This window comes from Eretmochelys imbricata, chromosome 3 (genome assembly GCF_965152235.1).
Source record: "Eretmochelys imbricata isolate rEreImb1 chromosome 3, rEreImb1.hap1, whole genome shotgun sequence".
NCBI classification, from domain to species: domain Eukaryota; kingdom Metazoa; phylum Chordata; order Testudines; family Cheloniidae; genus Eretmochelys; species Eretmochelys imbricata.
The window spans coordinates 187,005,932-187,027,868 of record NC_135574.1 but is presented as its reverse complement, the minus strand read 5'-3'; the positions used below and the strand labels follow the sequence as shown (position 1 = coordinate 187,027,868).

General features: G+C 41.2%; 1 protein-coding gene across 2 annotated transcripts in view; it reads left to right on the top strand.

Moving 5' to 3' along the window:
* The window catches only part of PNPT1 (polyribonucleotide nucleotidyltransferase 1), a 43,251-nt gene extending 22,875 nt beyond the window's left edge, over positions 1 to 20,376 (top strand). Inside the window, exons 15-29 of one of the 2 annotated variants that reach the window (XM_077813957.1) lie at positions 193 to 229; positions 2,663 to 2,729; positions 2,824 to 2,913; positions 3,387 to 3,440; positions 3,547 to 3,656; positions 4,595 to 4,666; positions 4,771 to 4,834; positions 12,676 to 12,759; positions 13,305 to 13,388; positions 13,589 to 13,633; positions 16,343 to 16,449; positions 16,530 to 16,585; positions 17,663 to 17,741; positions 19,014 to 19,061; positions 19,491 to 20,376. In XM_077813957.1, coding sequence (XP_077670083.1) covers positions 193 to 229; positions 2,663 to 2,729; positions 2,824 to 2,913; positions 3,387 to 3,440; positions 3,547 to 3,656; positions 4,595 to 4,666; positions 4,771 to 4,834; positions 12,676 to 12,759; positions 13,305 to 13,388; positions 13,589 to 13,633; positions 16,343 to 16,449; positions 16,530 to 16,585; positions 17,663 to 17,741; positions 19,014 to 19,061; positions 19,491 to 19,646 — 1,153 coding nt within the window. In that variant the 3' untranslated portion in view covers positions 19,647 to 20,376. The remainder of the gene's footprint in view (positions 1 to 192; positions 230 to 2,662; positions 2,730 to 2,823; positions 2,914 to 3,386; positions 3,441 to 3,546; positions 3,657 to 4,594; positions 4,667 to 4,770; positions 4,835 to 12,675; positions 12,760 to 13,304; positions 13,389 to 13,588; positions 13,634 to 16,342; positions 16,450 to 16,529; positions 16,586 to 17,662; positions 17,742 to 19,013; positions 19,062 to 19,490) is intronic. The other variant, XM_077813956.1, reaches the window with a different exon arrangement.
* Positions 20,377 to 21,937: the final 1,561 nt, after the last annotated feature.

Sequence of the window (21,937 nt, the reverse complement as noted above, 5' to 3'; positions counted from 1 at the left end):
CTACTGGGAAAAAGCAATAGAAAACGGTCTTGCTGTTCAGCTGGTTCATTGAAACACTTCCCCTGCTTCACTTCCATGTTTATAGACATCTGTATTTAGTGATAATGGAGCTATGTAACCTTTTAATCCTACTCTAAATGGAAGCTGATGTCAGTTGCTCCTGTATGATGCTGTCTTATTTTTAATTTCTAGTGGAATAAAAGATAAAAACTTTATGCTGCATTATGAGGTAAGATAGCTTTGCTGTGTTTCACATGTTCTGTTGCATATTTCACAAACATTAATATGCATAAGTTTATTAATAAAATTTTAAGCAAGCTCTCTTATACCATAAGCAATTCTCATTCTTTGGGATTTGCTCAAAATATTTCACAAAGCAGATATAATTTCCAAATCTGTTACATTACAAGTGCTTTTGGTGATTTTTGCTTTATGAATAAGTTTGTGATTGTATGATAGAAAAATGAAGATATAGTTTACTTGTGGTTAGCTTGCCTCCCTTGATCCTCTGTTATCTTGCAACTGCGTTACAGTAGAAATTCAGAGTTACGAATACCTTGGAAATTCAGGTTGTTTGTAACTCCAAAATGTTCCTAACTCTGAATAAAATGTGGTGGTGGTTGTTCTTTCAAAAGTTTACAACTGAATGAACACTGACTTAATACAGCTTTGAAACTTTACTATGCAGAAGAAAAATGCTGCTTTTCTTAATTTTTAGTAGTTTATGGTTAACACAGTGCTGTACTGTTTGCCTTTTTTTTTTCTTTCTCTGTGCTGGTGCTTGATTGTATACTTCCAATTCCAAATGAGGTGTATGGTTGACTTGTCAGTTCGTAACTCTGAGGTTCTGCTGTATTCTTTGACCACAAATGTTGTTTTGCATTAATTAAATGCAAATCCAGGATATATCTGGGGTGGTCAACTATCAGGGAGTAATGGTGCCGGAGAGGAAATGCTTTCGCTGAATTTTCACTGCCTCCTAGCACCTACTATTAAAAGTAGAGAGAATGCAGAAAAGGAAGAAAGAAAGAAGGTGGAGGAAGTTTTAAAAAAAAAAAAAAGAAAGGTCGAGAGATGGGAAGAAACAAGACTAGTGTAGGGATGACGGGTAAAGGCAAACACAGGAATGGGGGAGATAACAGTTAAGGCATTAAACACTGGTGATCATACATAATAAATTTGAGTTTGTGTATTTCAGAAAATTAGTATCATTTGCTTGGTGGAGTGAAATTGACAGCAAACTAGAACATTATGAAGTAAATCAGATTACCCCTGCTAACTAAAGCCATGGAACATAAATTGGACTAACGATCTATCTAGTTCATTATTGTGTCTCTAACAATGTCTAGTATCAGACACTTCAGAGGAAAGTGCAAAAATCCCCCAAATAGAAAATGTATAAAATGAAATTTCTTTAGTTGATAAAGAATTTTACAGTTGATGACTTCAAAAGTTTATACAAAAATGTGGAGTCCGGTGGCACCTTAAAGACTAGCAGATTTATTCGGGCATAAGATTTTGTGGGTAAAAAACCCCACTTCAGATGCATGGAATGAAAATTACAGATGTAGACATCATTATACTGACACATGAAGGGGAGGGAGTTACCTTACAAGTGGAGAACCAGTGTTGACTAGGCCAATTCAGTCAGGGTGGATGTGGTCCACTCCCAATAATTGATGAGGAGGTGTTAATACCAAGCGAGGGAAAATTGCTTTTGTAGTGAGCCAGCCACTCATAGTCTCTATTCAAGCCCAAATTAATGGTGTTAAGTTTGCAAATGAATTGTAGCTCTGCAGTTTCTCGTTGAAGTCTGTTTTTGAAGTTTTTTTTTTTGTTGTTGAAGGATGGCTACTTTTAAATTGTTCCAGGGAGACTGAAGTGTTCTCCTACTGGCTTTTGTATGTTACCGTTCCTGATGTCCATTTGTGTCCATGTATTCTTTTGTGTAGAGACTGTCCGGTTTGGCCAATGTACATGGCAGAGGGGCATTGCTGGCACATGATGGCATATATCACATTAGTAGATGTGCAGGTGAATGAGCCCCTGATTGTGTGGCTGATGTGGTTGGGTCCTCTGATTGTGTCTCTAGAGTAGATATGGGGACAGAGTCAGTAACGGGGTTTGTTACAGGGATTGGTTCCTGGGTTAGTGTTTCTGTGACGTGGTGAGTATTTGCTTCAGGTTGTGGGGCTATCTGTAAGCAAGGACTGGCCTGCCTCCCAAAGTGTGTGAGAGTGAGGGGTCATTTTCCAGGATAGGTTGTAAATCACTGATGATGTGCTGGAGAGGTTTTAGCTGGGGGCTGTGCATGATGGCCAGTGGTGTTCTGTTTTCCTTGTTGGGCCCGTCCTGTAGTAGGTGACTTCTGGTTACCCATCTGACTCTGTCAATCTGTTTCCTCACTTCCCCAAGTGGATATTGTAGTTTTAAGAATGCTTGATAAAGCTCTTGTAGGTGTTCGTCTTTGTCTGAGGGATTGGAGCAAATGTGGTTGTACAAGTGTACATGCGGTTTATACAAGTGACTAATGTATTTTATTTTCTTGATACTCGTGTTTTTGGGAGGGTATTAATGCTTGTTTTGAGGCAAACAAGCAATCAAAGAAGGAAAGGGTACCACATGCTACTTTACTTGCTATATGAAAATTACATTTTTCTAGTTTCCTCCTTATGCAACTAATGAGATTGGCAAAGTTACTGGTGTGAACAGAAGAGAACTTGGACATGGTGAGTGATATCTAGAGAAGTTAAACTTTATTATTGTAGTACTCCGTTTAATCACTTTTTGTATTGATAGAGTATTTTGTACCTTTAAATACAGGTGCACTTGCAGAGAAAGCTTTGAAGCCAGTTATTCCTCAAGATTTCCCTTTCACAATAAGGGTTACTTCAGAAGTCTTGGAGTCAAATGGTATTAAAATTTCATTTTCATTTTTTTACCTAATGGCAAAGACCAAATATGCTTTTTTTAAATTCCTTGTATTAGATGAACTATGCTAACAGTTCTAGCTAATTAATTTGGTTTTCTATTTAATGATGCTAGATGGATTCTTAGTTGAAATTCTGAAAATGACATGGATTCGCATGTTTCTGATCCTCAGTTATGGTTGTTAAAGAATTGCTTTAACTTGCAAAGCGGTAGACCTCAAATAAAAGAGGAAGACATAAACTGAAGATTAATACATTGCATATTGCCCACAAATTTTTCTGATGAAGTTCACTCTTCTAAACCCTTTGTGATAGGAAGTGTATTCCATTGAATTTCTGGGGAACCCTGTCACCTGGCCAGTAAGGGGTTTAATTTTAGAATTACTGAAGAACTTCTCTTGCTAATTTTGCTTGTTACTTTTGATCAATACATCTCCATTCTCTGACTCTCTGTAGGATCTTCTTCAATGGCTTCAGTATGTGGTGGAAGTTTGGCATTAATGGATGCAGGTACAATATGTAAAATGCATACAGAGGATAAATTCATTAATTTGTTAAATGGCTATAAATTTGAGCATGACAAGATAATACAAATAATTTAATTTATTGCTATTAGGAGTCCCAATATCAGCTGCTGTGGCAGGTGTAGCAGTAGGATTGGTTACCAGATGTGATCCTGAGAAAAATGGAGAAATTGAGGATTATCGTTTGTTGACAGACATCCTAGTGAGTGTTTTTAGTAGGTTCTCCGCCCGCCTTTGTTTCCTCCTGTCAGATAAAGCTTCCAAAATCTCTCTTGCAATATTTCTCCAGAATACTTTGGGAACATGTAATACCAAATTACTGAAAAGTTGTGGATGTATTTTCTGTTTTGGGGGTTTTCCCCCTTTTTGCGGGAAGATCTCCTTAAGCGTATCTATTAACCATATCTTAATTGTATGCATTTCCTTTAAGCTCAGTTAACTTCTCCACTTCTAGTGAGTTCTGCCTCTTCCATTTGGGGGAAGAGGCGGCACAGCTTAGGTCATGCCTACACTAGCACTTACGTCAACAAAACTTTTGTCACTCGGGGGTGTAAAAAAACACATCCCTGAGTGACATACATTTTGCTGCCATAAGCGCTCATGTGCACAGTGCTATGTCGGCAGGAGATGCTCTCCCATGACATAGCTACTGCCGTTTGTTGAGCTGGTTGTATTATGTCGACAAGAGAGCTCTCTCCTGTTGGCATAACGCAGCTATATGAGCAATCTTGCAGCGGCACAGCTGTATTGGTGCAGCTGTGCCATTGTAAGCTTGTAAGTGTAGACATGGCCTTAGATACCTACCTTCAGTGCCACTCTGTTTATTGATTGACAAGCCGTGTGTTTTGAGTAAGGCTTCTACCTTTTCTTCTCCCCAGATAGCTGGTTCTTCAGTGAGTCTGGAATAACTCATAGAATGCTCGGGGGAAATGTTCAGTGTTAATAAAGAATAGTGAAATAGTACTAAAGAAAGGCATTGAAGTCTTAAAAGAAGCAACTTTCAATCTAGCAAACAAAAAACTGTGGCTTATAGGTATGAGGGTGTGACCTAGGAAATGTTAAGCATGGCCCTTTACTGCAGTATCAAATGTAGATTTAATTTGGCTTGTTTAAAGTACTTGTTTTCATGTACCCCTATAGGGAATTGAAGATTACAATGGTGATATGGACTTCAAAATGGCTGGTACGAATAAAGGAATAACTGCTTTGCAGGTATCTTAATTTATTACATCTCCTTAAAATGAAATATAGAAAATATCACTGGACAACAGCCCTTCCTTACATATTGATGTCACTTAACTCTTTTTCCACATTAGGCTGATATAAAACTACCAGGGATACCACTAAAAATTGTAATGGAAGCCATCCAACAAGCCACAGGTAAGTCCATATTTATATGTTGTACAAATTTTAACAGACTAATTCCTAACTTTTTAATATTTTCATACCTACGAAACTCTCATCCTATCTGAACGATCAGTGTGCTGTGGATTGCTAAGATTGAACTTCTGTACATGCTCCTGTATAAAAAGAGTTAAATACTTGAACTCACATACTGTCTCCAGAAAGTCTGGCAGTTCCCAGCTCTCTTATAAATTCCAAATCCTGTCAAGAGCTAGGTAAAATATTTGTTACTTGTTCACATAGGCTGCAATTAATAAAAGAGAATGTAAAAGTGCACTGCATGCAGACAATGGGATACTAATGGTTACCAATCCATCACAATATAAATCATATATTGTGGCAGAAATTCAATGATTATATCAGACTATTAAACTAATACTGAATTTGAAATATTAATTTTTTTCCTGGAAGATCTATGATTAAACAGTTGCAGCCTACGTTTGAGTTTGGTTGGTCTAAACAAAGGATTTAGGAATCAATATTTCTCCTACTCTCAATTGGCTATACGAAATTAACTTTCTTCCCTTTATTTCAAAATGACTTGCTGGATCAGAAAAATACTAAATTTGTCTTGAGTTGGCCATATATCAAGGGGAAAAATGAAAGTTTTGGTAACCAATTCTATTTCAGACCCTACCACCCAGGTACCAAAAGGAACTCTAAAGGAATTTCAAATAAAAATTGTGTGGAAAAATAAGTTCCCAAGAGTAAATAAGAAAACTCTCTGTGGACCCACTCTGAAAGGCGGAATATTGATATTCTAGTTTTAGCTTATTTGCAACTAAATCATTATATCAACTCCCAGAGCATTATATCAAATCATATGTAATAAACCCAAGTTTCAGGAGACAATTAAGAAGGATAGAAATGCTAATTACGGGAAAGGCTGCCTCAGAGGGCCTGATCACTACATGATGCAACAAATTCTTCCTGATTGACCTAGAAGGCTACCATTAGGGGTAAATGGGAAAAGGCTCTGAAAACAGATACCACTTTGGAGCAGAGGAAGATATCTGAAGAAAGGACAAAACTTCATCTATTTGTGTAAATGTTAAGGAAATTTGTTACAAAATACTGTACTCCATTTAAGCTAAAAAAAAAAAAAAAATTGGACTAATAAACGCTGAAGAGAATGTGGATGAATAGGGATCTTTATAATGGGAATGCCCTAAGATGATAATTTGGAGGAAAATAATATATAGAATTTTCAAAGTAACTAAAATTAGGCTACATGTAGAACCCATAGTGATTGTTAGTTTACGATCTGAAGGAGATTATTGATTTTTGGGGAGGACCTATTGATAACACAGTTACTATGAACAGCCAGGTGTGTGATGGCTTATTTTTTTGGAAAAAGACAGATCCCCACTCCAAATTGGCTTTAAAAGATGTGGCTCCTGCCGCGAGGCAGTGCCTAGATCCAGTGGTCACTCTAAATGTGTGAGGTGCCTTGGAGAGATGTGCATTCATTGCAGCAACTTGAAGGCACGAGCCCGCTGAGACCGGGACCTCCGCCTGAAGATGAACCTAATGGAGAAATCACTTCTCCCAGGATCAGACAAGGACGACCACAGGTCCTCAGGAAAGTGCTCACCAGAGCGGTCTGAATCGTCAGTGAGCACAGCTCCGTCCTCCTCAGAAAAGAGGGAGAAAGCCTCGATCTCTCTGCAGTGGGAACCACAGAAAAAGAAACGGTCCCCTGCATGGTCTCTACCCCCGGTGCTGACAGCTAAGAGAGTGGGTACATATGACTCTCCCTGCTGCAGAGCCAAAAGACAAAAAGAAGTAATTGAGACCTAAACCACCAAATGTCTTCTTCACGGCACTGACACATACGCACCGACAATTGAACCGGCACCGACCAGGCTCCCGCCCCCAGTACTGTCCACGTCGTTACTATCAACATCTATCTTGGCACCGACATTCATGGCCGGCACTGCCCAAATCGAACCACAAGCCTCCTAGTCAACAAAACAATACGACTGTGCCGACACCATCAGTACCGCAACACTTCCTTGCACACACTGACATAACCATACCATCGCTACCACAGTCAACCCTCAGCACTGAGGGATCGCCAGTTTTAATGCAGCCAACCTCTCCAATGGCCCTTATGGATAGTGTCAGATGAGCAAAAGGAAGGAGTCTTCTCTCCACACCTCTCACCCATATCCCAAAGGAAAGAGGCGCAGGGCTCACTGAAGACCAAAAGAAAACAAGTGAAACCACACTTTCCATGGTTGGGACAACCATGGATGCGCCCCCCCCATGCCTTTCCCCTTTCAGTGACCTATGTGGAACTCATGGGCAGTATATAAGGCCCAATACACCGCACCCTCCTCACCACAAAGGGGAGAATTACAGTCCCCACCAGGATCACCAGTTCCCGCTACATCACTGGGACCAGACAACACAACATAAGAACCCGAGGGGGACATGGGCAATGAAGATACCTGGCCCGCATATAACTCATCTTCCTCTCCGGACGAAGCCATCATGCCACCTCCACCAACAATGGTGGATTATGTCAAACAATTCCAGGAATTGTTTAAAAGGGTAGTAACCAGTCAGGACATCCCCCTGGAGGAAGTCCAGGAAAACCAGCACAAACTACTGCAAATCCTATAGCTATCAGCCACCTCTAAGATAGCTCTTCTTATAAATGATGCGATTCTCAAACCTGCCGACACAGTATGGCAAACACCGGCATCTACCCCTCCAACATGCAAACGTGCAGACAGGAAGTACTATGTACCAGCCAAGGCCATGGACTTCCTATACACTCACCTACAACCTAACTCATTGGTAGTGGATGCCGCAACCCACAGGGTGAAACAAACCCAACAATGAGCAGTGCCACAGGACAAGGAACACAAGGGATGGAACTTACTGGGCAGGAAGGTATACAGCTCATCCACGCTACAGTTTCACATTGCGAACTATAGTGCCCTTCTTGCTAAATATGATCATGATAATTATAATAAGCTCTTTGAATTTGCCTCAGAATTTGCTCTTTGAATTTGCCTCTCGTGAGGACAAGAGAGCAGAACTAAAGACAGTATTTGTAGAGGGTTGGTTAGTCTCCAGGATGGCATTACAAGCTGCCCTGGACATAGCCAATATTGCTGCATGTTCGACTGCGAGGACCATCGCAATGTGGAGAACATCGTGACTCCAAGCATCTGGCATACCTAAAGAGATGCAATTAGAAGTGGAGGACTTACCATTTGATAAAGACAAACTTCTCTTGGCGAAAACTGATTAAGTCCCTCACACAATGAAGGACGCTTGTGCCAGACTATGCACATTAGGCATTTATACTCCTCCCCCACAAAAAGAGGCGTTACCAGCCATACCAGTGCTCACAAGACACTCAGTTTAATCGCCCGCAATCCAGACCTTCCAAGGCGACCAGACAGAAAAACAGACCGCCAAACTGGAGACAGACGCAGCCACAACATGCAGTGTCCCAACCTTCAGGCAACAAGCCTCTTCAGGGACCTCTCTCATGAGCATCTTCTCAGACTGGAAGTAGAACGCCTACTACAGTTAGGAGCCGTGGAACCTGTACCAACAAAATACAGGGGGAAGGAATTTTACTTCCATTATTTTTTGACACAGAAGAAAAGCAGGAGATGGCTCCCAGTTCTAGATCTCCAAAAACTCCACAAATTTGTTCCCTCCAAAAAGTTCAAGATGGTCACTCTAGGCACAATAATGCCTACACTGGAACAGGGGAACTGGTTTTCATCCCTCAACCTGCAAGACGCATATTTCCTCATCACGATTCATCCAGCCCACAGACGATTCCTCTGATTTACAGTCGGACACGAACATTTCCAGTACTGTGTACTCCCATTTGGCCTTTCCACGGCACTGAGGGTGTTCTCCAAGACCCTAGCAGTTGTCACAGCACACTTACACAGATGTGGGATCATAATCTTCCCCTGCCTCAACACCTGCCTTTTCAAAGGATGCACCTATGCAGAGACAGAAACATTCACCCGACTCGCCTTTGAACTTTTTCTAGAACCTGGGACTCCAAATAAACATAAAGTCCACACTAATACTGACTGAACACCGGGAATTCGTCGGGGGACACCTCGACTCAGTACAAGGCAGAGCGTTTCTTCTGAACGCCAGAGTTCTAACCATAAAAAAAATCTGGTAGACACAATCTCCTTCTGTTCACAAATCGAAAAAAGAACTTGTCTACAACTATTAGGACACATGGCCGCTACCACATACATTGTAAAGCACACCAGGCTACATGTGGTGCCTTCAAAGCTGGCTGAACTCAGTGTACAGACCCACTAAACACAACATACACAGACTAGTCAAACCACCCCACAAGATCCTGGATTCTCTCAGATGGTGGACGGCATCGGCAAATCTAATGACAGGTATTCCCTTCCGACAACCCACAACCTCAGTACTGATCTATTGGGCTGGGGAGCACACTTAGACACCACGCAGCACAAGGCAAGTGGTTACCAGCCGAAACACACCTCCATATAAATCTCCTGGAACTCAGAGCAGTGAGAAATGCCTGCTATCACTTCCTCCCTCCAATAAGGACCAAATCCATCTGAGTCATGACAGACAACGTAGCATGCATGTTCTACATCAACAGACTGTGGGGGCGCGATCCCACTCTCTCTGCACTGAAGCCATGATGCAGTGGAACTGGTGCATCTGTTACAATATAGACATCTTAGCCTCTTACCTTCCTGGATGCCAAAATACCACCGCAGACACCCTTAGTAGAAACTTCTCATGGGAACACGAATGGGAAATGAACCTCACAGCCCTCCACAGAATATTCAGACATAGGAGGTTCCCTTCCATCAACTTATTTGTCACGTCCCAGAACTGCAAACATACCAGGTTCCGATCCCTAGGGGTTGCCTTTCTATAATCCGGTGGGACACATCACTTATGTACAGTGTGACGGGGTCTGCTTACCCCGCATTAGCCCGGACAGGGTTAAGCCCATATTATTGACAGAGGAAGTCCCGCCTCCCAGGAAGGACTGGGCATGCTCCAAATGCTGTAGCAGTATAAAAGGGGGAAACCCAGCTCATTCTGGGCTGGAGGCTGCAGGGGAAGGACCTGTTTGGGAAGCTCCTATGGAGGAACAGCCACAGCCCCTGTCTGCACAGGGAACCAGAGCTTCCCCGGGCCCGCTTGAACCCCTGCAACTGGAGGAGCCGCAGGAGGTGACCGGCACAACAGACCACGGAGAAGCCGAAGCCTCATGGGAGACCTCAACGCAGATACTGGTAGGAAGTGACTCAGGGACGGTGACACAGTGGTACATCCCTCCCAGGAAACCACAGCATGTTTTGGTAGGACCCCCTTGCTGAGTCAGTGGCAAATTGCTCTGCCACTGTTAGAGCCCTGGGTCGAGGCCGGGTGGAGATGGGTGGGCCTACCGGGGCCGCCACACCCCTTGGTGGGTGCCCCCCACCCCCATTGAACTACGGCACTATGCCACGCTACCCTGCATCCCAAGGGTGGCTCTATTGGACTCCGGCCTCTAGACCATGCTGTCCTGCATCCCACAGCTGGCTTTATTGGACTCCGGCCGCAAGGCCGCACTGCCCCAATCCTAGGGGCCGTCACCTGTGGTTCGGACTTTAGATCCTGACCCTGTCATCTAGAAAGCCTCGGAGAGGACTCGTAGGCAGTGCGCTTCCACTGCCTACCCCCTGTTTGTGTGACGAGGGTGGGGCATAGACCACCACACGTGGTGGAGAATGTGGGTAGCGACCAGGATCTGCTGAAAGGTCCAGGGGAAGGAATTTAGGCGACGAGTGGCCCACCGCCGCCCAAAATGGATACCAAGAAGCTTCTAAAGTGGATGCCGGAGAGTCAGCAAGAGCAGGCGGCCCAACAGCGGCAGCAACAGGCTCAGATGCAGCAGATGCCCAGCCAGCAGCAGCTGCAGATGACCCAGCATCAGGAACAATAGTAGCAACTCCTTCGTGAGTTGGCTGCCCAACAACAAGTACAACAAGAACTCCTGGTCCAGCAGGTGGCAACTCTATAACGCCCGCCGGGAGCCCTAGGCTCTGCACCCACAGGGGCAGGATCCGGAGAGGCTGGTGGAACTGCCGATATGCCTCACTAAGATGGGGCCAGGGGACAACCCCAAGTAGTTCCTGGTCACTTTTGAGCGGGTCACTACTGCCGCCCAGTGGCCCCCGGATCACTGGGCCACCTTGCTAGCTCCGTATTTGGCTGGACAGGCACAGACGTAACTTCAACTCCCGGGAGGCCCTGGAGTATCCCCGAGTGAAAGCGGCTATATTAGACCATACCGGCATTAGCCCAGAGACTTACCACCAGCGCCTCCGCAAAGGACAGTACGCCCCCGGGGCTCGACCATGGGCCTTGGCCCAATGGGTACGGGACCACTGTTGTAGGTGGTTGGACCCAGAAGGCTTGACCAGGCCCCAGGTGGCGGAGATGGTGGCGCTGGAGCAGTTCACCCAGATCCTCCCGGCAGGAGGGAGAGAATGGGTGCAACATCACCGACCGTCAACCTTGTCCTCGGCTGTGAGCCTGATGGAGGACTGTCTGGCAGCCGAGGGGACCAAGGCACCACCCTGGGGGTCTGGAAACCTGAGCAGAAGGGACAGGCCAGGTAAGGGAAACCCACGGGGAGCAGAGACCTGGGAACCCCGCACTAGCCCAGACAGGGTTAGGCCACACTGCCCTGATCCTAGGGGCCATCACGTGTGTTTGGACTTCTCTGGTCGTATGAGAGAGGGCAAAGAATCACTCTAAATACTCGGCTGCACAAGACTGTTGGCACTGGAAATATAAATAACACAGAGATCCATTCAGTGGAGAGCCTGAGAGGCTTCTGGGCATCAGAAGACATGCCCCTTTACAAGGATACTAACTGAAACTGCTAACTCAAGGTTTTGAGAATCTGCTTTTAAAGCTTAACCAAACACTTTGCGGGAAGTGACTAAATCATGTTAACTGTTACACATGGCCTATGAACTGTGCCACCCAGCCTTCCTTCTTCCTAAAGCATGTAGCCAGGACTCTCCCAACCTCCTTGTGGAAACCTTCACTACTCCACTTTGGATGAATAGTTTTTTGGAAAGTATATTGTCAAAACAGAAATGTTTGCTTTGGCCTAAAGGTGTGACAAATGCTGAGAGAACATCTTTATTAAACTCAATTGCTTTCTGTGAAAAGAATTTTTTAGAGCATCTTTATGTAGCTCATGAAAGGTTAAAAGCATGGTACTGCCTCTCCCAAATAGAGTATCTTATCCTTCCTGACTAGTAGCTTGAATTAAACAAAAAAGTACATTTTAAAAATGTCATCGAAACATTTTATTAACAGATAATACAAAGAAAAAATGGCGGGGGAAGTGTTACACAAACAACATGAAGAGAATCAAACAAGAACATTATTTTTGGGGTACACTAGAGCTTCTATAATCTTTTGAAGGTCTCTAGTTCCTTTGACCTGAGGATCTTTATATAATTTTTAGCACACTGTGCTATTTTGGACACTTCAGATTTGAGGCTGAGTGTACCAATAAATTGTGCTGAAGGTGCAGGGCTCTTATAAAGAAGAGAGACTACAGAAAAATCTGTCTAGAATAAGAGGTCATTATGGAGCCTATACTATCTCTATAATTTATGTCACATCAGTGGCAAATACTATATTTGTCATACTAGATGCTCACGTTAGGTTAGACAGCCTTCTTGTATCTACCTCTCAAATTTAAAAGCAAACATAATGTAAGTTTATTTTCACTTTAAACATAGTACTGTCTTTTTATTCCACAGTTGCAAAGAGAGAAATCTTGCAAATTATGAACAAAACAATTGCGAAACCCAGACCAAACAGAAAAGAAAATGGACCAGTTGTAGGTAATATTTCATGTACATAATTATGTATTGCTAACTTGTAAGATGAGATATTTGAAATAAGCTTCTGTTTAAAATATTTTGTTATAATGGTCTTCAGTTATGAGTGTAGGTGGTTCTGTTTTTGTTGGCTCAATGTTTCCCTCTCTCCCACCAAGATTTGTGAAACTTGGTTAAATTTAAGGATTTCAAATGTTTTAAGGGTGGGAAAATATTACATCATTCTAACTTTAAACTTCCAGTTCTATCTGTTTGTTCCACTCTCATTAAATCTGTAAGTTATGCACATGTTTGAGTGCTGGCTTTAACCTTTTGTGTGTTTTTATATCTGCTAGAATTCCTGATCAAAAACTTATACTGATACAGGTTCTGATATTCTTTGTAATTAAACTTCATTCAGTCATTGAGAGAGAAACATATTTCATTAGCATATTTAGCAAATATTTACAAAGCAGGCGACTAAAATTAAAATATCACTTGATTTTAGAAATACCACAAGAATTTATAAACTCTGCATTTCAGACTGTGAATTACATGCTATCTTTCAGAAACTGTTCAGGTACCCCTATCAAAAAGAGTGAGGTTTGTTGGCCCAGGTGGCTATAACTTAAAAAAACTTCAAGCTGAAACTGGTAAGAGAATGTGATTTTTTTTTTTTTAATTGAAATTATATAGATGTGATATTGGCTGTCTTCAGTTTATGGGAAACCCTTACTCCATGGGATTTCATTTTATTGACAGTAGTAGTACACTAGATTATTAAATGCCTAAAGACTTTGTTAATGCAAAGTTAATATTGCCCAGTGATGTCTTGTGCCCTTGTGATATCTAGGAGTGGCTAAAGGTAGACCTCAGAAAACCAGGAAATTTAATGAAGGTACGCTTCTCCCCCACAAGGCAACCTTAACTGTGCCCCTGGAGTTGGCAATAGTCTCTGAGAATGGTTCAGTAAGTGGAGTGGGATGTGGATTGTTTTGTCATAATAAGTACACATGATGAAGTTCTAAGAGAATGTTCTATAGTGTTATGCTTCCAAGATTTGAATTTCAGCATTTGTGCACATTCCAACTGCCTTCACTGTTGTATAACTGAATTGAATGGTGGAGGGATGAGTTGGAGCAACGTGGCAGAACTCTGACTGTGAGAAGAGAGGTGCATGTGTACTTTGAAGGATGAAGTGTGCCTTATTTCAGTTCTGAGATTTGTATGTTGTGCTACAGAGGTGCAGGAGGGTGTCATTTTGCTATGGCGATTGTCAGCAGTCCAGCAGCATTCATGCCAATGGACTCCCGGGCTCACTGGGGGATAATTGAAGGTAGTGTCACAGAAGAAATCTTTGGGGCAAAGTTGAAGGGAAGATAAAATTTAGCAGGTTGGGGTGTGTTTAGTAGGCTCAGGGCATGTGTTGACTACAAAATTAAGTCAACCTGTATTCAGTTCAACTTTACAGCCGCTGCAGTAATTGCGGTTTTTCATGTCCACACTACCCTCCTTATATCAGTGGTGTGCTTGCCAGGAGTGTTTTCACCAACTTAAATGGAGGCAGTGTGGGGGGCTGAGAGTCCAGGCTCCCAACTCTGCGCAGAGCTAAGTGCAGGGAGACTGGTTGCTGCCTGGGCTCTCAGCTCCACTTCCTACACTGACATAAGCTCTACGCTTCTTGTGGAGGTGGACTTATGTCAGTGTAGTAGGGCTCTAACATCACCTGGAGCAAGGCTGTCAGGTAGACACTGGCACAGTTAGGTCAACATAAGCTTCCTTATATCTACCTAACTCTAGTGTAGACCAGGCCTCAGTGTTTTATGTGTAAGCAGCTCCTGTTTGCTACACCTGACCTAAGCCCAAATTTTGCTGTAGCAAAGAGAATTTGTTACTATGTCCTTCAGTGGTCACATGCTCTGTTCCTAAAATGTTCTGTAACATCTGTAAGGGCAGTGGTACTATGTATGGTGTTGGCATACTGGGTGTTGCTGAAACAGGACAGAATTTAGATTGTGTTGCAGGATAGCATGTATCTTGGGCTCAGACTCACAGTGCCTGGATACAGCTTGGATTCTATGACCACAGCATAACACTTTGAGCCATCCAGTTACTGTGACTACAGCCTTCCTGGAAATCTGTTGCTTCAACAGAGCAGTTCTACACAATGTTGTCTAATCCAAAATATAAACAAATGAATGTAAGCCCTGATTACACTCAGCTTTTGTAAGCTTTTGACACGGTCTCCCACAGTTTTCTTGTCAGCAAGTTAAAGAAGTACGGGCTGGATGAATGCACTGTAAGGTGGGTAGAAAGTTGGCTAGATTGTCGGGCTCAGCGGGTAGTGATCAATGGCTCCATGTCTAGTTGGCAGCCGGTGTCAAGTGGAATGCCCCTGGGGTCGGTCCTGGGGCCGGTTTTGTTCAATATCTTCATAAATGATCTGGAGGATGGTGTGGATTGCACTCTCAGCAAATCTGCGGATGATACTAAACTGGGAGGAGTGGTTGATACACTGGAGGGCAGGGATAGGATACAGAGGGACCTAGACAAATTGGAGGATTGGGCCAAAAGAAATCTGATGAGGTTCAATAAGGATAAGTGCAGGGTCCTGCACTTAGGACGGAAGAACCCAATGCACAGCTACAGACTAGGGACCGAATGGCTAGGCAGCAGTTCTGCGGAAAAGGACCTAGGGGTGACAGTGGACGAGAAGCTGGATATGAGTCAGCAGTGTGTCCTTGTTGCCAAGAAGGCCAATGGCATTTTGGGATGTATAAGTAGGGGCATAGCGAGCAGATCGAGGGACGTGATCGTCCCCCTCTATTTGACATTGGTGAGGCCTCATCTGGAGTACTGTGTCCAGTTTTGGGCCCCACACTACAAGAAGGATGTGGATAAATTGGAGAGAGTCCAGCGAAGGGCAACAAAAATGATTACGGGTCTGGAACACATGACTTATGAGGAGAGGCTGAGGGAACTGGGATTGTTTAGTCTGCAGAAGAGAAGAATGAGAGGGGATTTGGTAGCTGCTTTCAACTACCTGAGAGGTGGTTCCAGAGAGGAAGGTTCTAGACTATTCTCAGTGGTAGAAGAGGACAGGACAAGGAGTAATGGTCTCAAGTTGCAGTGGGGAAGGTTTAGGTTGGATATTAGGAAAAACTTTTTCACTAGGAGGGTGGTGAAACACTGGAATGCGTTACCTAGGGAGGTGGTGGAATCTCCTTCCTTAGAAGTTTTTAAGGTCAGGCTTGACAAAGCCCTGGCTGGGACGATTTAATTGGGGATTGGCCCTGCTTTGAGCAGGGGGTTGGACTAGATGACCTCCTGAGGTCCCTTCCAACCCTGATATTCTATGATTCTATTATTAGGGTGTTAATATTCTGTTGACGGTACATTGACATGATTTACAGTTTTGGTGTAAATGAAGCTTTTAGGTAAAATTCACTATAAAACACCAGGCCCACACAAGATCACATGCTCCACATAAGTCTTAATATGGGTCTGCAGTGATATGAATTTGCTCCTTATTGGGTTAGCTGTAGCGGAAATTCTAATTTCATGTTTGTCATCAGTGTTTAATTCCATGTGCATTTTTATTTTTAAGGGGTAACAGTGAGTCAGTTGGATGAAGAGATGTTTTCTGTGTTTGCCCCAACGCCTAATGCTATGCATGAAGCACGAGAGTTTATTAACGAAATCTGCAAAGATGATGTAAGGACAGACTTTCATTATTTGCTTTTTATTTCTTTATTTTATGAACCTTTGTCTTACACCTTTTTTTTTTCCTGCAGCAGGAGCATCATTTGGAATTTGGAGCTGTTTATACAGCCACAATAACTGAAATTAGGTAAGATATACTTCTAAAGTTGAGATGAACTCATACATATGTATATACATTTCACTATTTCAGGAAGTCTAATTAATACCAAGGATTTTTTTTTAAGTGGTCACTTACAATATAATTAGAGAGACTTAATTTAACTCATTACATATTTCTATCCCTTTAGACCCCAGAAATCCAGATTCTGGGGTTGTCTTACAGCTATATGAAACTGGAAGGTTCAGTGAGGCATTGGCCTTGAGAACTCAGGGGTCATGGAAGGATTATTGTTTGGGAAGAGTTTGAGCTGTCTACTAATTCTTTAGGGAAGGAAATTTGAAGTCCTACCTTGCATACATCATCTTGTGATACCACCAGAAGGGGATTCTCTTCCCAAGGAGCAGGCAAGCCGGGCAGACCTGAATGTAGAGTAACTTAGTGCCGGTTCATCTATGTAGACCCATTGCAGAAGATTGTTAGGCAGTATTAAGAATGCAGAGGAGCAGACCCTTTTATAAGTGGGAACCCTTATAAAACTAGATACTGTTTGATAATATATATTTCTTTTCTGACAAAGTTTTTTATTTATTTTTTTTTTTTTTAAGTAAGTTGTAAAAGCACTGCAGGACAGATGTATTACCCTCCAAGACTTACGTAGAAAATCATTGTGCTGCTGGTGACATTGCTGTCAGCTCCTCTCCTAGAATTTTTCTATTGAAAAAATTATCCTCTTCTCCTTTTCTCATCAGAGCTTTTCTGTACACTTTGCTGTATCTGTCTTACGTATTTTTAAGGCCTCTAACACTTGGCACTCAGATGGAGTGGTAGTTTGCCTTTCCTTTACTACAATGGTATATATTGATAAACCTAGAAAAATATGTACTAGTCATTTGTTATTGAAAATGAAGCTTGCATTTCAGGACAGACAGTTCAAATAAATGTGTGCACCTCCTCTGTTCTGGTAGGTAAACAACAAAATAAAAGGACCAATAAAATCTTACTCAGGAAATTCAATTTATGTTTCCATTGGAACCATGAGCCAGAATAAATGTACAGCTGTCTAGACAAATTATTTTGAAATAACCAAAATCTTTTATGATGCAGAGATATTGGAGTGATGGTAAAACTGTATCCGAATATGTCTCCAGTGCTACTTCATAATTCACAACTTGATCAAAGAAAGGTAATAAAAGTTGTTCAAGTTAATAGGAAAACAGTGAGGCAAAGTTCTGGGTTTCCAATCAAGATTTCCTCCTATTTTTTTTTTTTTTTTAATTACGTTGTTCAAATAAGCTGGGAGAGGGGGTAGTGTAGCAATCTATCCTCGTTGCAGCGCCGGTCTGTAGGGTTAAAGGGAGATTATATTGCCTTTCCTAACAGCAATCAGATGTAAGGAAATGTATGTGGAGAGGAAGAGGGTAAGGGCTTCAAATTTCAGACTTTTACTAGCTGGAAGCTCATCAGAAAGACAGAGGCACAGCCAAGGTCCAGGGACATCACCTGAGTAAGAATCCCAGCAATCTGACTTTTACCTATGAATGGGTATGTGTGGGTGGGGGAGGCTGGCATTGCCCCTGGATAGTAAATCTCCTTCCTTGTCCTTCATGCTGGTCTCGACCTGTAGGTTTTGTGTATGAGGGAAAAGCGGGTTTAACAAAAACAGACGTAGTAAGTAAAATTTTAAAGGATTATATAATATAAAATTAACAATATTAAAAATCAGTATAGTTTGATAAACTGTACATTCTGATTTTATTTCATTTAATTGCATGTGGTTTACATTGGGGCATAGCAGCAAAGTTATTCTCTTCCTAACTAATAAATCTTGGGTACCTCAGTTTAGAAGCTGGCAGATAACGATCAGTCCCAGGTCCTATGCGTGATATACTGCTGAAAATCTTGTCTCTTGCATTGGCTACCATGAAAAACTGTTTCCTTATTTTCTGAACCTTCTATGAACTGACTGCATGGAAGTAGTTTTACTTTGTGTAATGACACATCCACTCCCAGTCTTTATTCAAGCCTAATTTAATGGTGTCCAGTTTTATGTATGTGCTGAATACCTCTCTTAGACTGGGTAGTTCAGTATTTAGGACCAAGTTTTTACCCTGTATACTGAAGTACAGCTCTGTTGAGATCAGCTGTTACTGAGAGAAGTGTATTGCCCTTGGAGATCCTGAATGTTTGGCATTTAACTTTTGCTTTTCACCATAGCATAGTGTAAAACAAACGTGATTCTGCCAGGGTATCCTGAACCTTTTAAATTCTCCATTGTAGTTGGAAAACTTGACCCCATTTAATTCCTGTTAAGTCGCAATGCTATATTCTAAGTAAAATAGAAGCCTTTACAAAAAGCTTTTATGTACCCATTACTCTTAGTAAAGCTAACTAACTCTTTCTATAACTTTCTGAATTTAAGAACATTTTGTTTAATTATGTAAATATTGTGTTCTAGATTAAACATCCTAGTGCCCTGGGATTAGATGTTGGCCAAGAAATTCAGGTATTTATTTAAACCTTGAAAGTGTTGAAAAAAATCGTTGTAGATTTTGGTTCATTATCTGAAGGTATAATAGTTTGCATATCGTCCTTGTTTTGTGTTTGCATAGGAGGAATACGGCTACATCTGCTAAAAAAAAAAAAAAAAAAAAAAAAAAAAAACTTCAGTCCATTATACTTGATAACTTTGTGCCCTGGTTAAAAGCCTGATCCTGCTCCCTTGGAGTAAATGGGGTTTTAGCTATTGACTTCAGTAGGAGAAGGAATTGATTGTGCAAAATAGATTTAGTGATGCCCAACTTTATTAAACTATGAAGACTTATGTTCTAGCATTCACCTTAAATTTTGTTTCTTCAGTTTGATATGGTTAATTCTTACACTGAAACTTAATGTAACCTTGTCACAGTCTGAAAGCAATCTCATTTCTTCTTAGGTGAAATACTTCGGTCGTGATCCAACTGATGGCCGAATGAGGCTTTCACGTAAAGTACTTCAGTCACCAGCCACAACTGTGGTTAAAACTCTAAGTGATAAAAACAGTATTGTAATGGGAGCTGCAATTCCGGAGTCATCTAGCTCATCCTGTTGACTAGTAAGATCATAAGAACTGTTATGGACATATTAGTTCTGAACTTTTTAACGATTGAAAACATATTGTGAATGACAAGTTTGTATATTGTACAGATAACATTTTAATTGTGTATAAATACTGTTTGATGCTGGTTACTATTGAAATTTTCATCCCTATCTCCTTGGCTATTTCATTCTGTGTCACAAAAAGCTTAGTTTCATTGTAGTATTGTTACAAATTATATAAAATTGCCAAGGAAAAACTGACAATTCTGGATTTCGGGTTGGCTACCGTATATAAGCTATCAGAAAAGAACTATGTTTATTTTTGAGAAGTCTTACTCATAATGCCAAAGAGCAGATACAAACCCTGTTCAAAGAAATGTAAAGTTTGCTGCTCTCTTGGAAGTTCTGACCCACACAGTGGAATGCCTGAAGTTGTCACCCTTACACAAAAATGTTTTCATAGTGTCTCCCTAACGTGCATTTGACTGTAGTCTTAATTTAAGATTTTTCAAAGAATATTATGTGCGTTTTTTCTACAGAAGCCAATGGGACAGTAGACAAACCTGACTGTTTATAAAATGGAGGCAAAAGCATGCCATGTCATTGGCAAATCAATTGTTTTAGTAGTAATCACTTAAGATATTGTCACTGGTTTAGAACAATCTTATTCTCTAGATTGGTGGAGCTATGTGCTGATTTAGAGGAATGCAAAAATAAACTTAATTTAGTGCATTTTTAACAAACATTTGTGAATGTGCAACCTTTTTGATTTAACTCCTATTTTGTCAGTTGGTCCCTGGAAAAGAATGGTATCTTGCATTTTCTTTGGAAGATAACATGGTAACCAAATAATCCAACTTTAATAAAAGCATACTGTGCTAGAACCTATAGACTGACAGTGAATCAAATAAATATGTAGAGAAACAAACTATCAAAGCTAAGAGGTGATGTAAAGTCTCATAATTTTAAGATGCTGTTAGAAAATTTGGCTAAAATTCCATCAGTATCTTATGCTACTATTCAGAGTAAGCATAGAGAGAATCTAAAACCCTCCAGTTGCATAGGTTGGAGAGCAGACCTCTGTAGCTCCTTAAAACAGACATTTTCAGAGTTAATGTTTCAGGAATATCTGATAGCATTCCAACGTAAATGGTAAAAGGTGAGAAGCTCTCTTTCACTGATAGTCCTTTACATAAGGCAAAACTAATTCCACAACTTCTGATTTTTGGGATGTTCCACTTTTAGTTTAGCACTTAAATTAGCACAATGTACCTCTGTTAGTCAAAGCCCAACTGCAGGACACAACCTATAATGAAGGATATAAGGAAAAAAATTTCAGCAATCTGCAAGATATGTAGAATTCACTACGTTAGCATGGGTAACATTTAACCTCAGTTTCATGGTTCATCATTTCAGTTACAAGTATTGTAATTCACAATAATTTGAAGTGAGAGCACCACATTTGTATAGAACACTAGAAATTTTATAATACTAAAATGGATAGTGGAAAGGAGTGGGAAAACACAAAGAGAATCTAAGACCTGATAATTTAGAATTAAATGCTGATGAACCCTCCCAAAATAAACAAATATAAGAATAGGAGTATTGAGATTGTAATACATTTGTTTTCCAGCTCTGAGTTAAACCATTGTGTCTGGTACACTTTTCAAAAATCTTGTATTAATTCGGTGGAGGAATTTTAATATTCTTAATGTTCAATCAAGATGATTTCATCAGATTCTCTTAAACTCAAAGGGACATTTTTAAAAGGTTATAAGAATTAACCAACACCATGTGTGGAGGCTTCCAAAATCAGTTAAGAAGACACCCATTCCCATGCTGGTCTGAAACTTTGTCTAACAGTAGAAAACCAAGCCTTCCGTTAGTGGCAAGTAGGCTCGGAAGCTCCCGGAATTTAAAAAAAAAAAAAGTGTGGCGTAACATACAGGGAAATATTTCTCTTAGTACAAAATAAACACTTGTATTTGGGGAGGAGAAATGTGAACATCTGAGTGTGAATGTACAGCCACAATTATTTTGCTATTTTTTATTCTTAGTAAATATTAAAAGAACGTTGATCCAGTTATATTTGTAGTTTTTTGTTCCTCACAGTATAAGCTTGAAATATAGTTTTTTCCCTACCAATCTTTTGTTTGTCCACTTGTCTCACTATTCTAGTATTTCCAGTGAGATACCCTTTCACGTCACTGGTTTTGTCACTACGAATTACCAGCACAGGTAACCAGTGAGCTCACACTCAATGGGTAATATTATTGGAGTAACATATGCTAATGATCTCACATC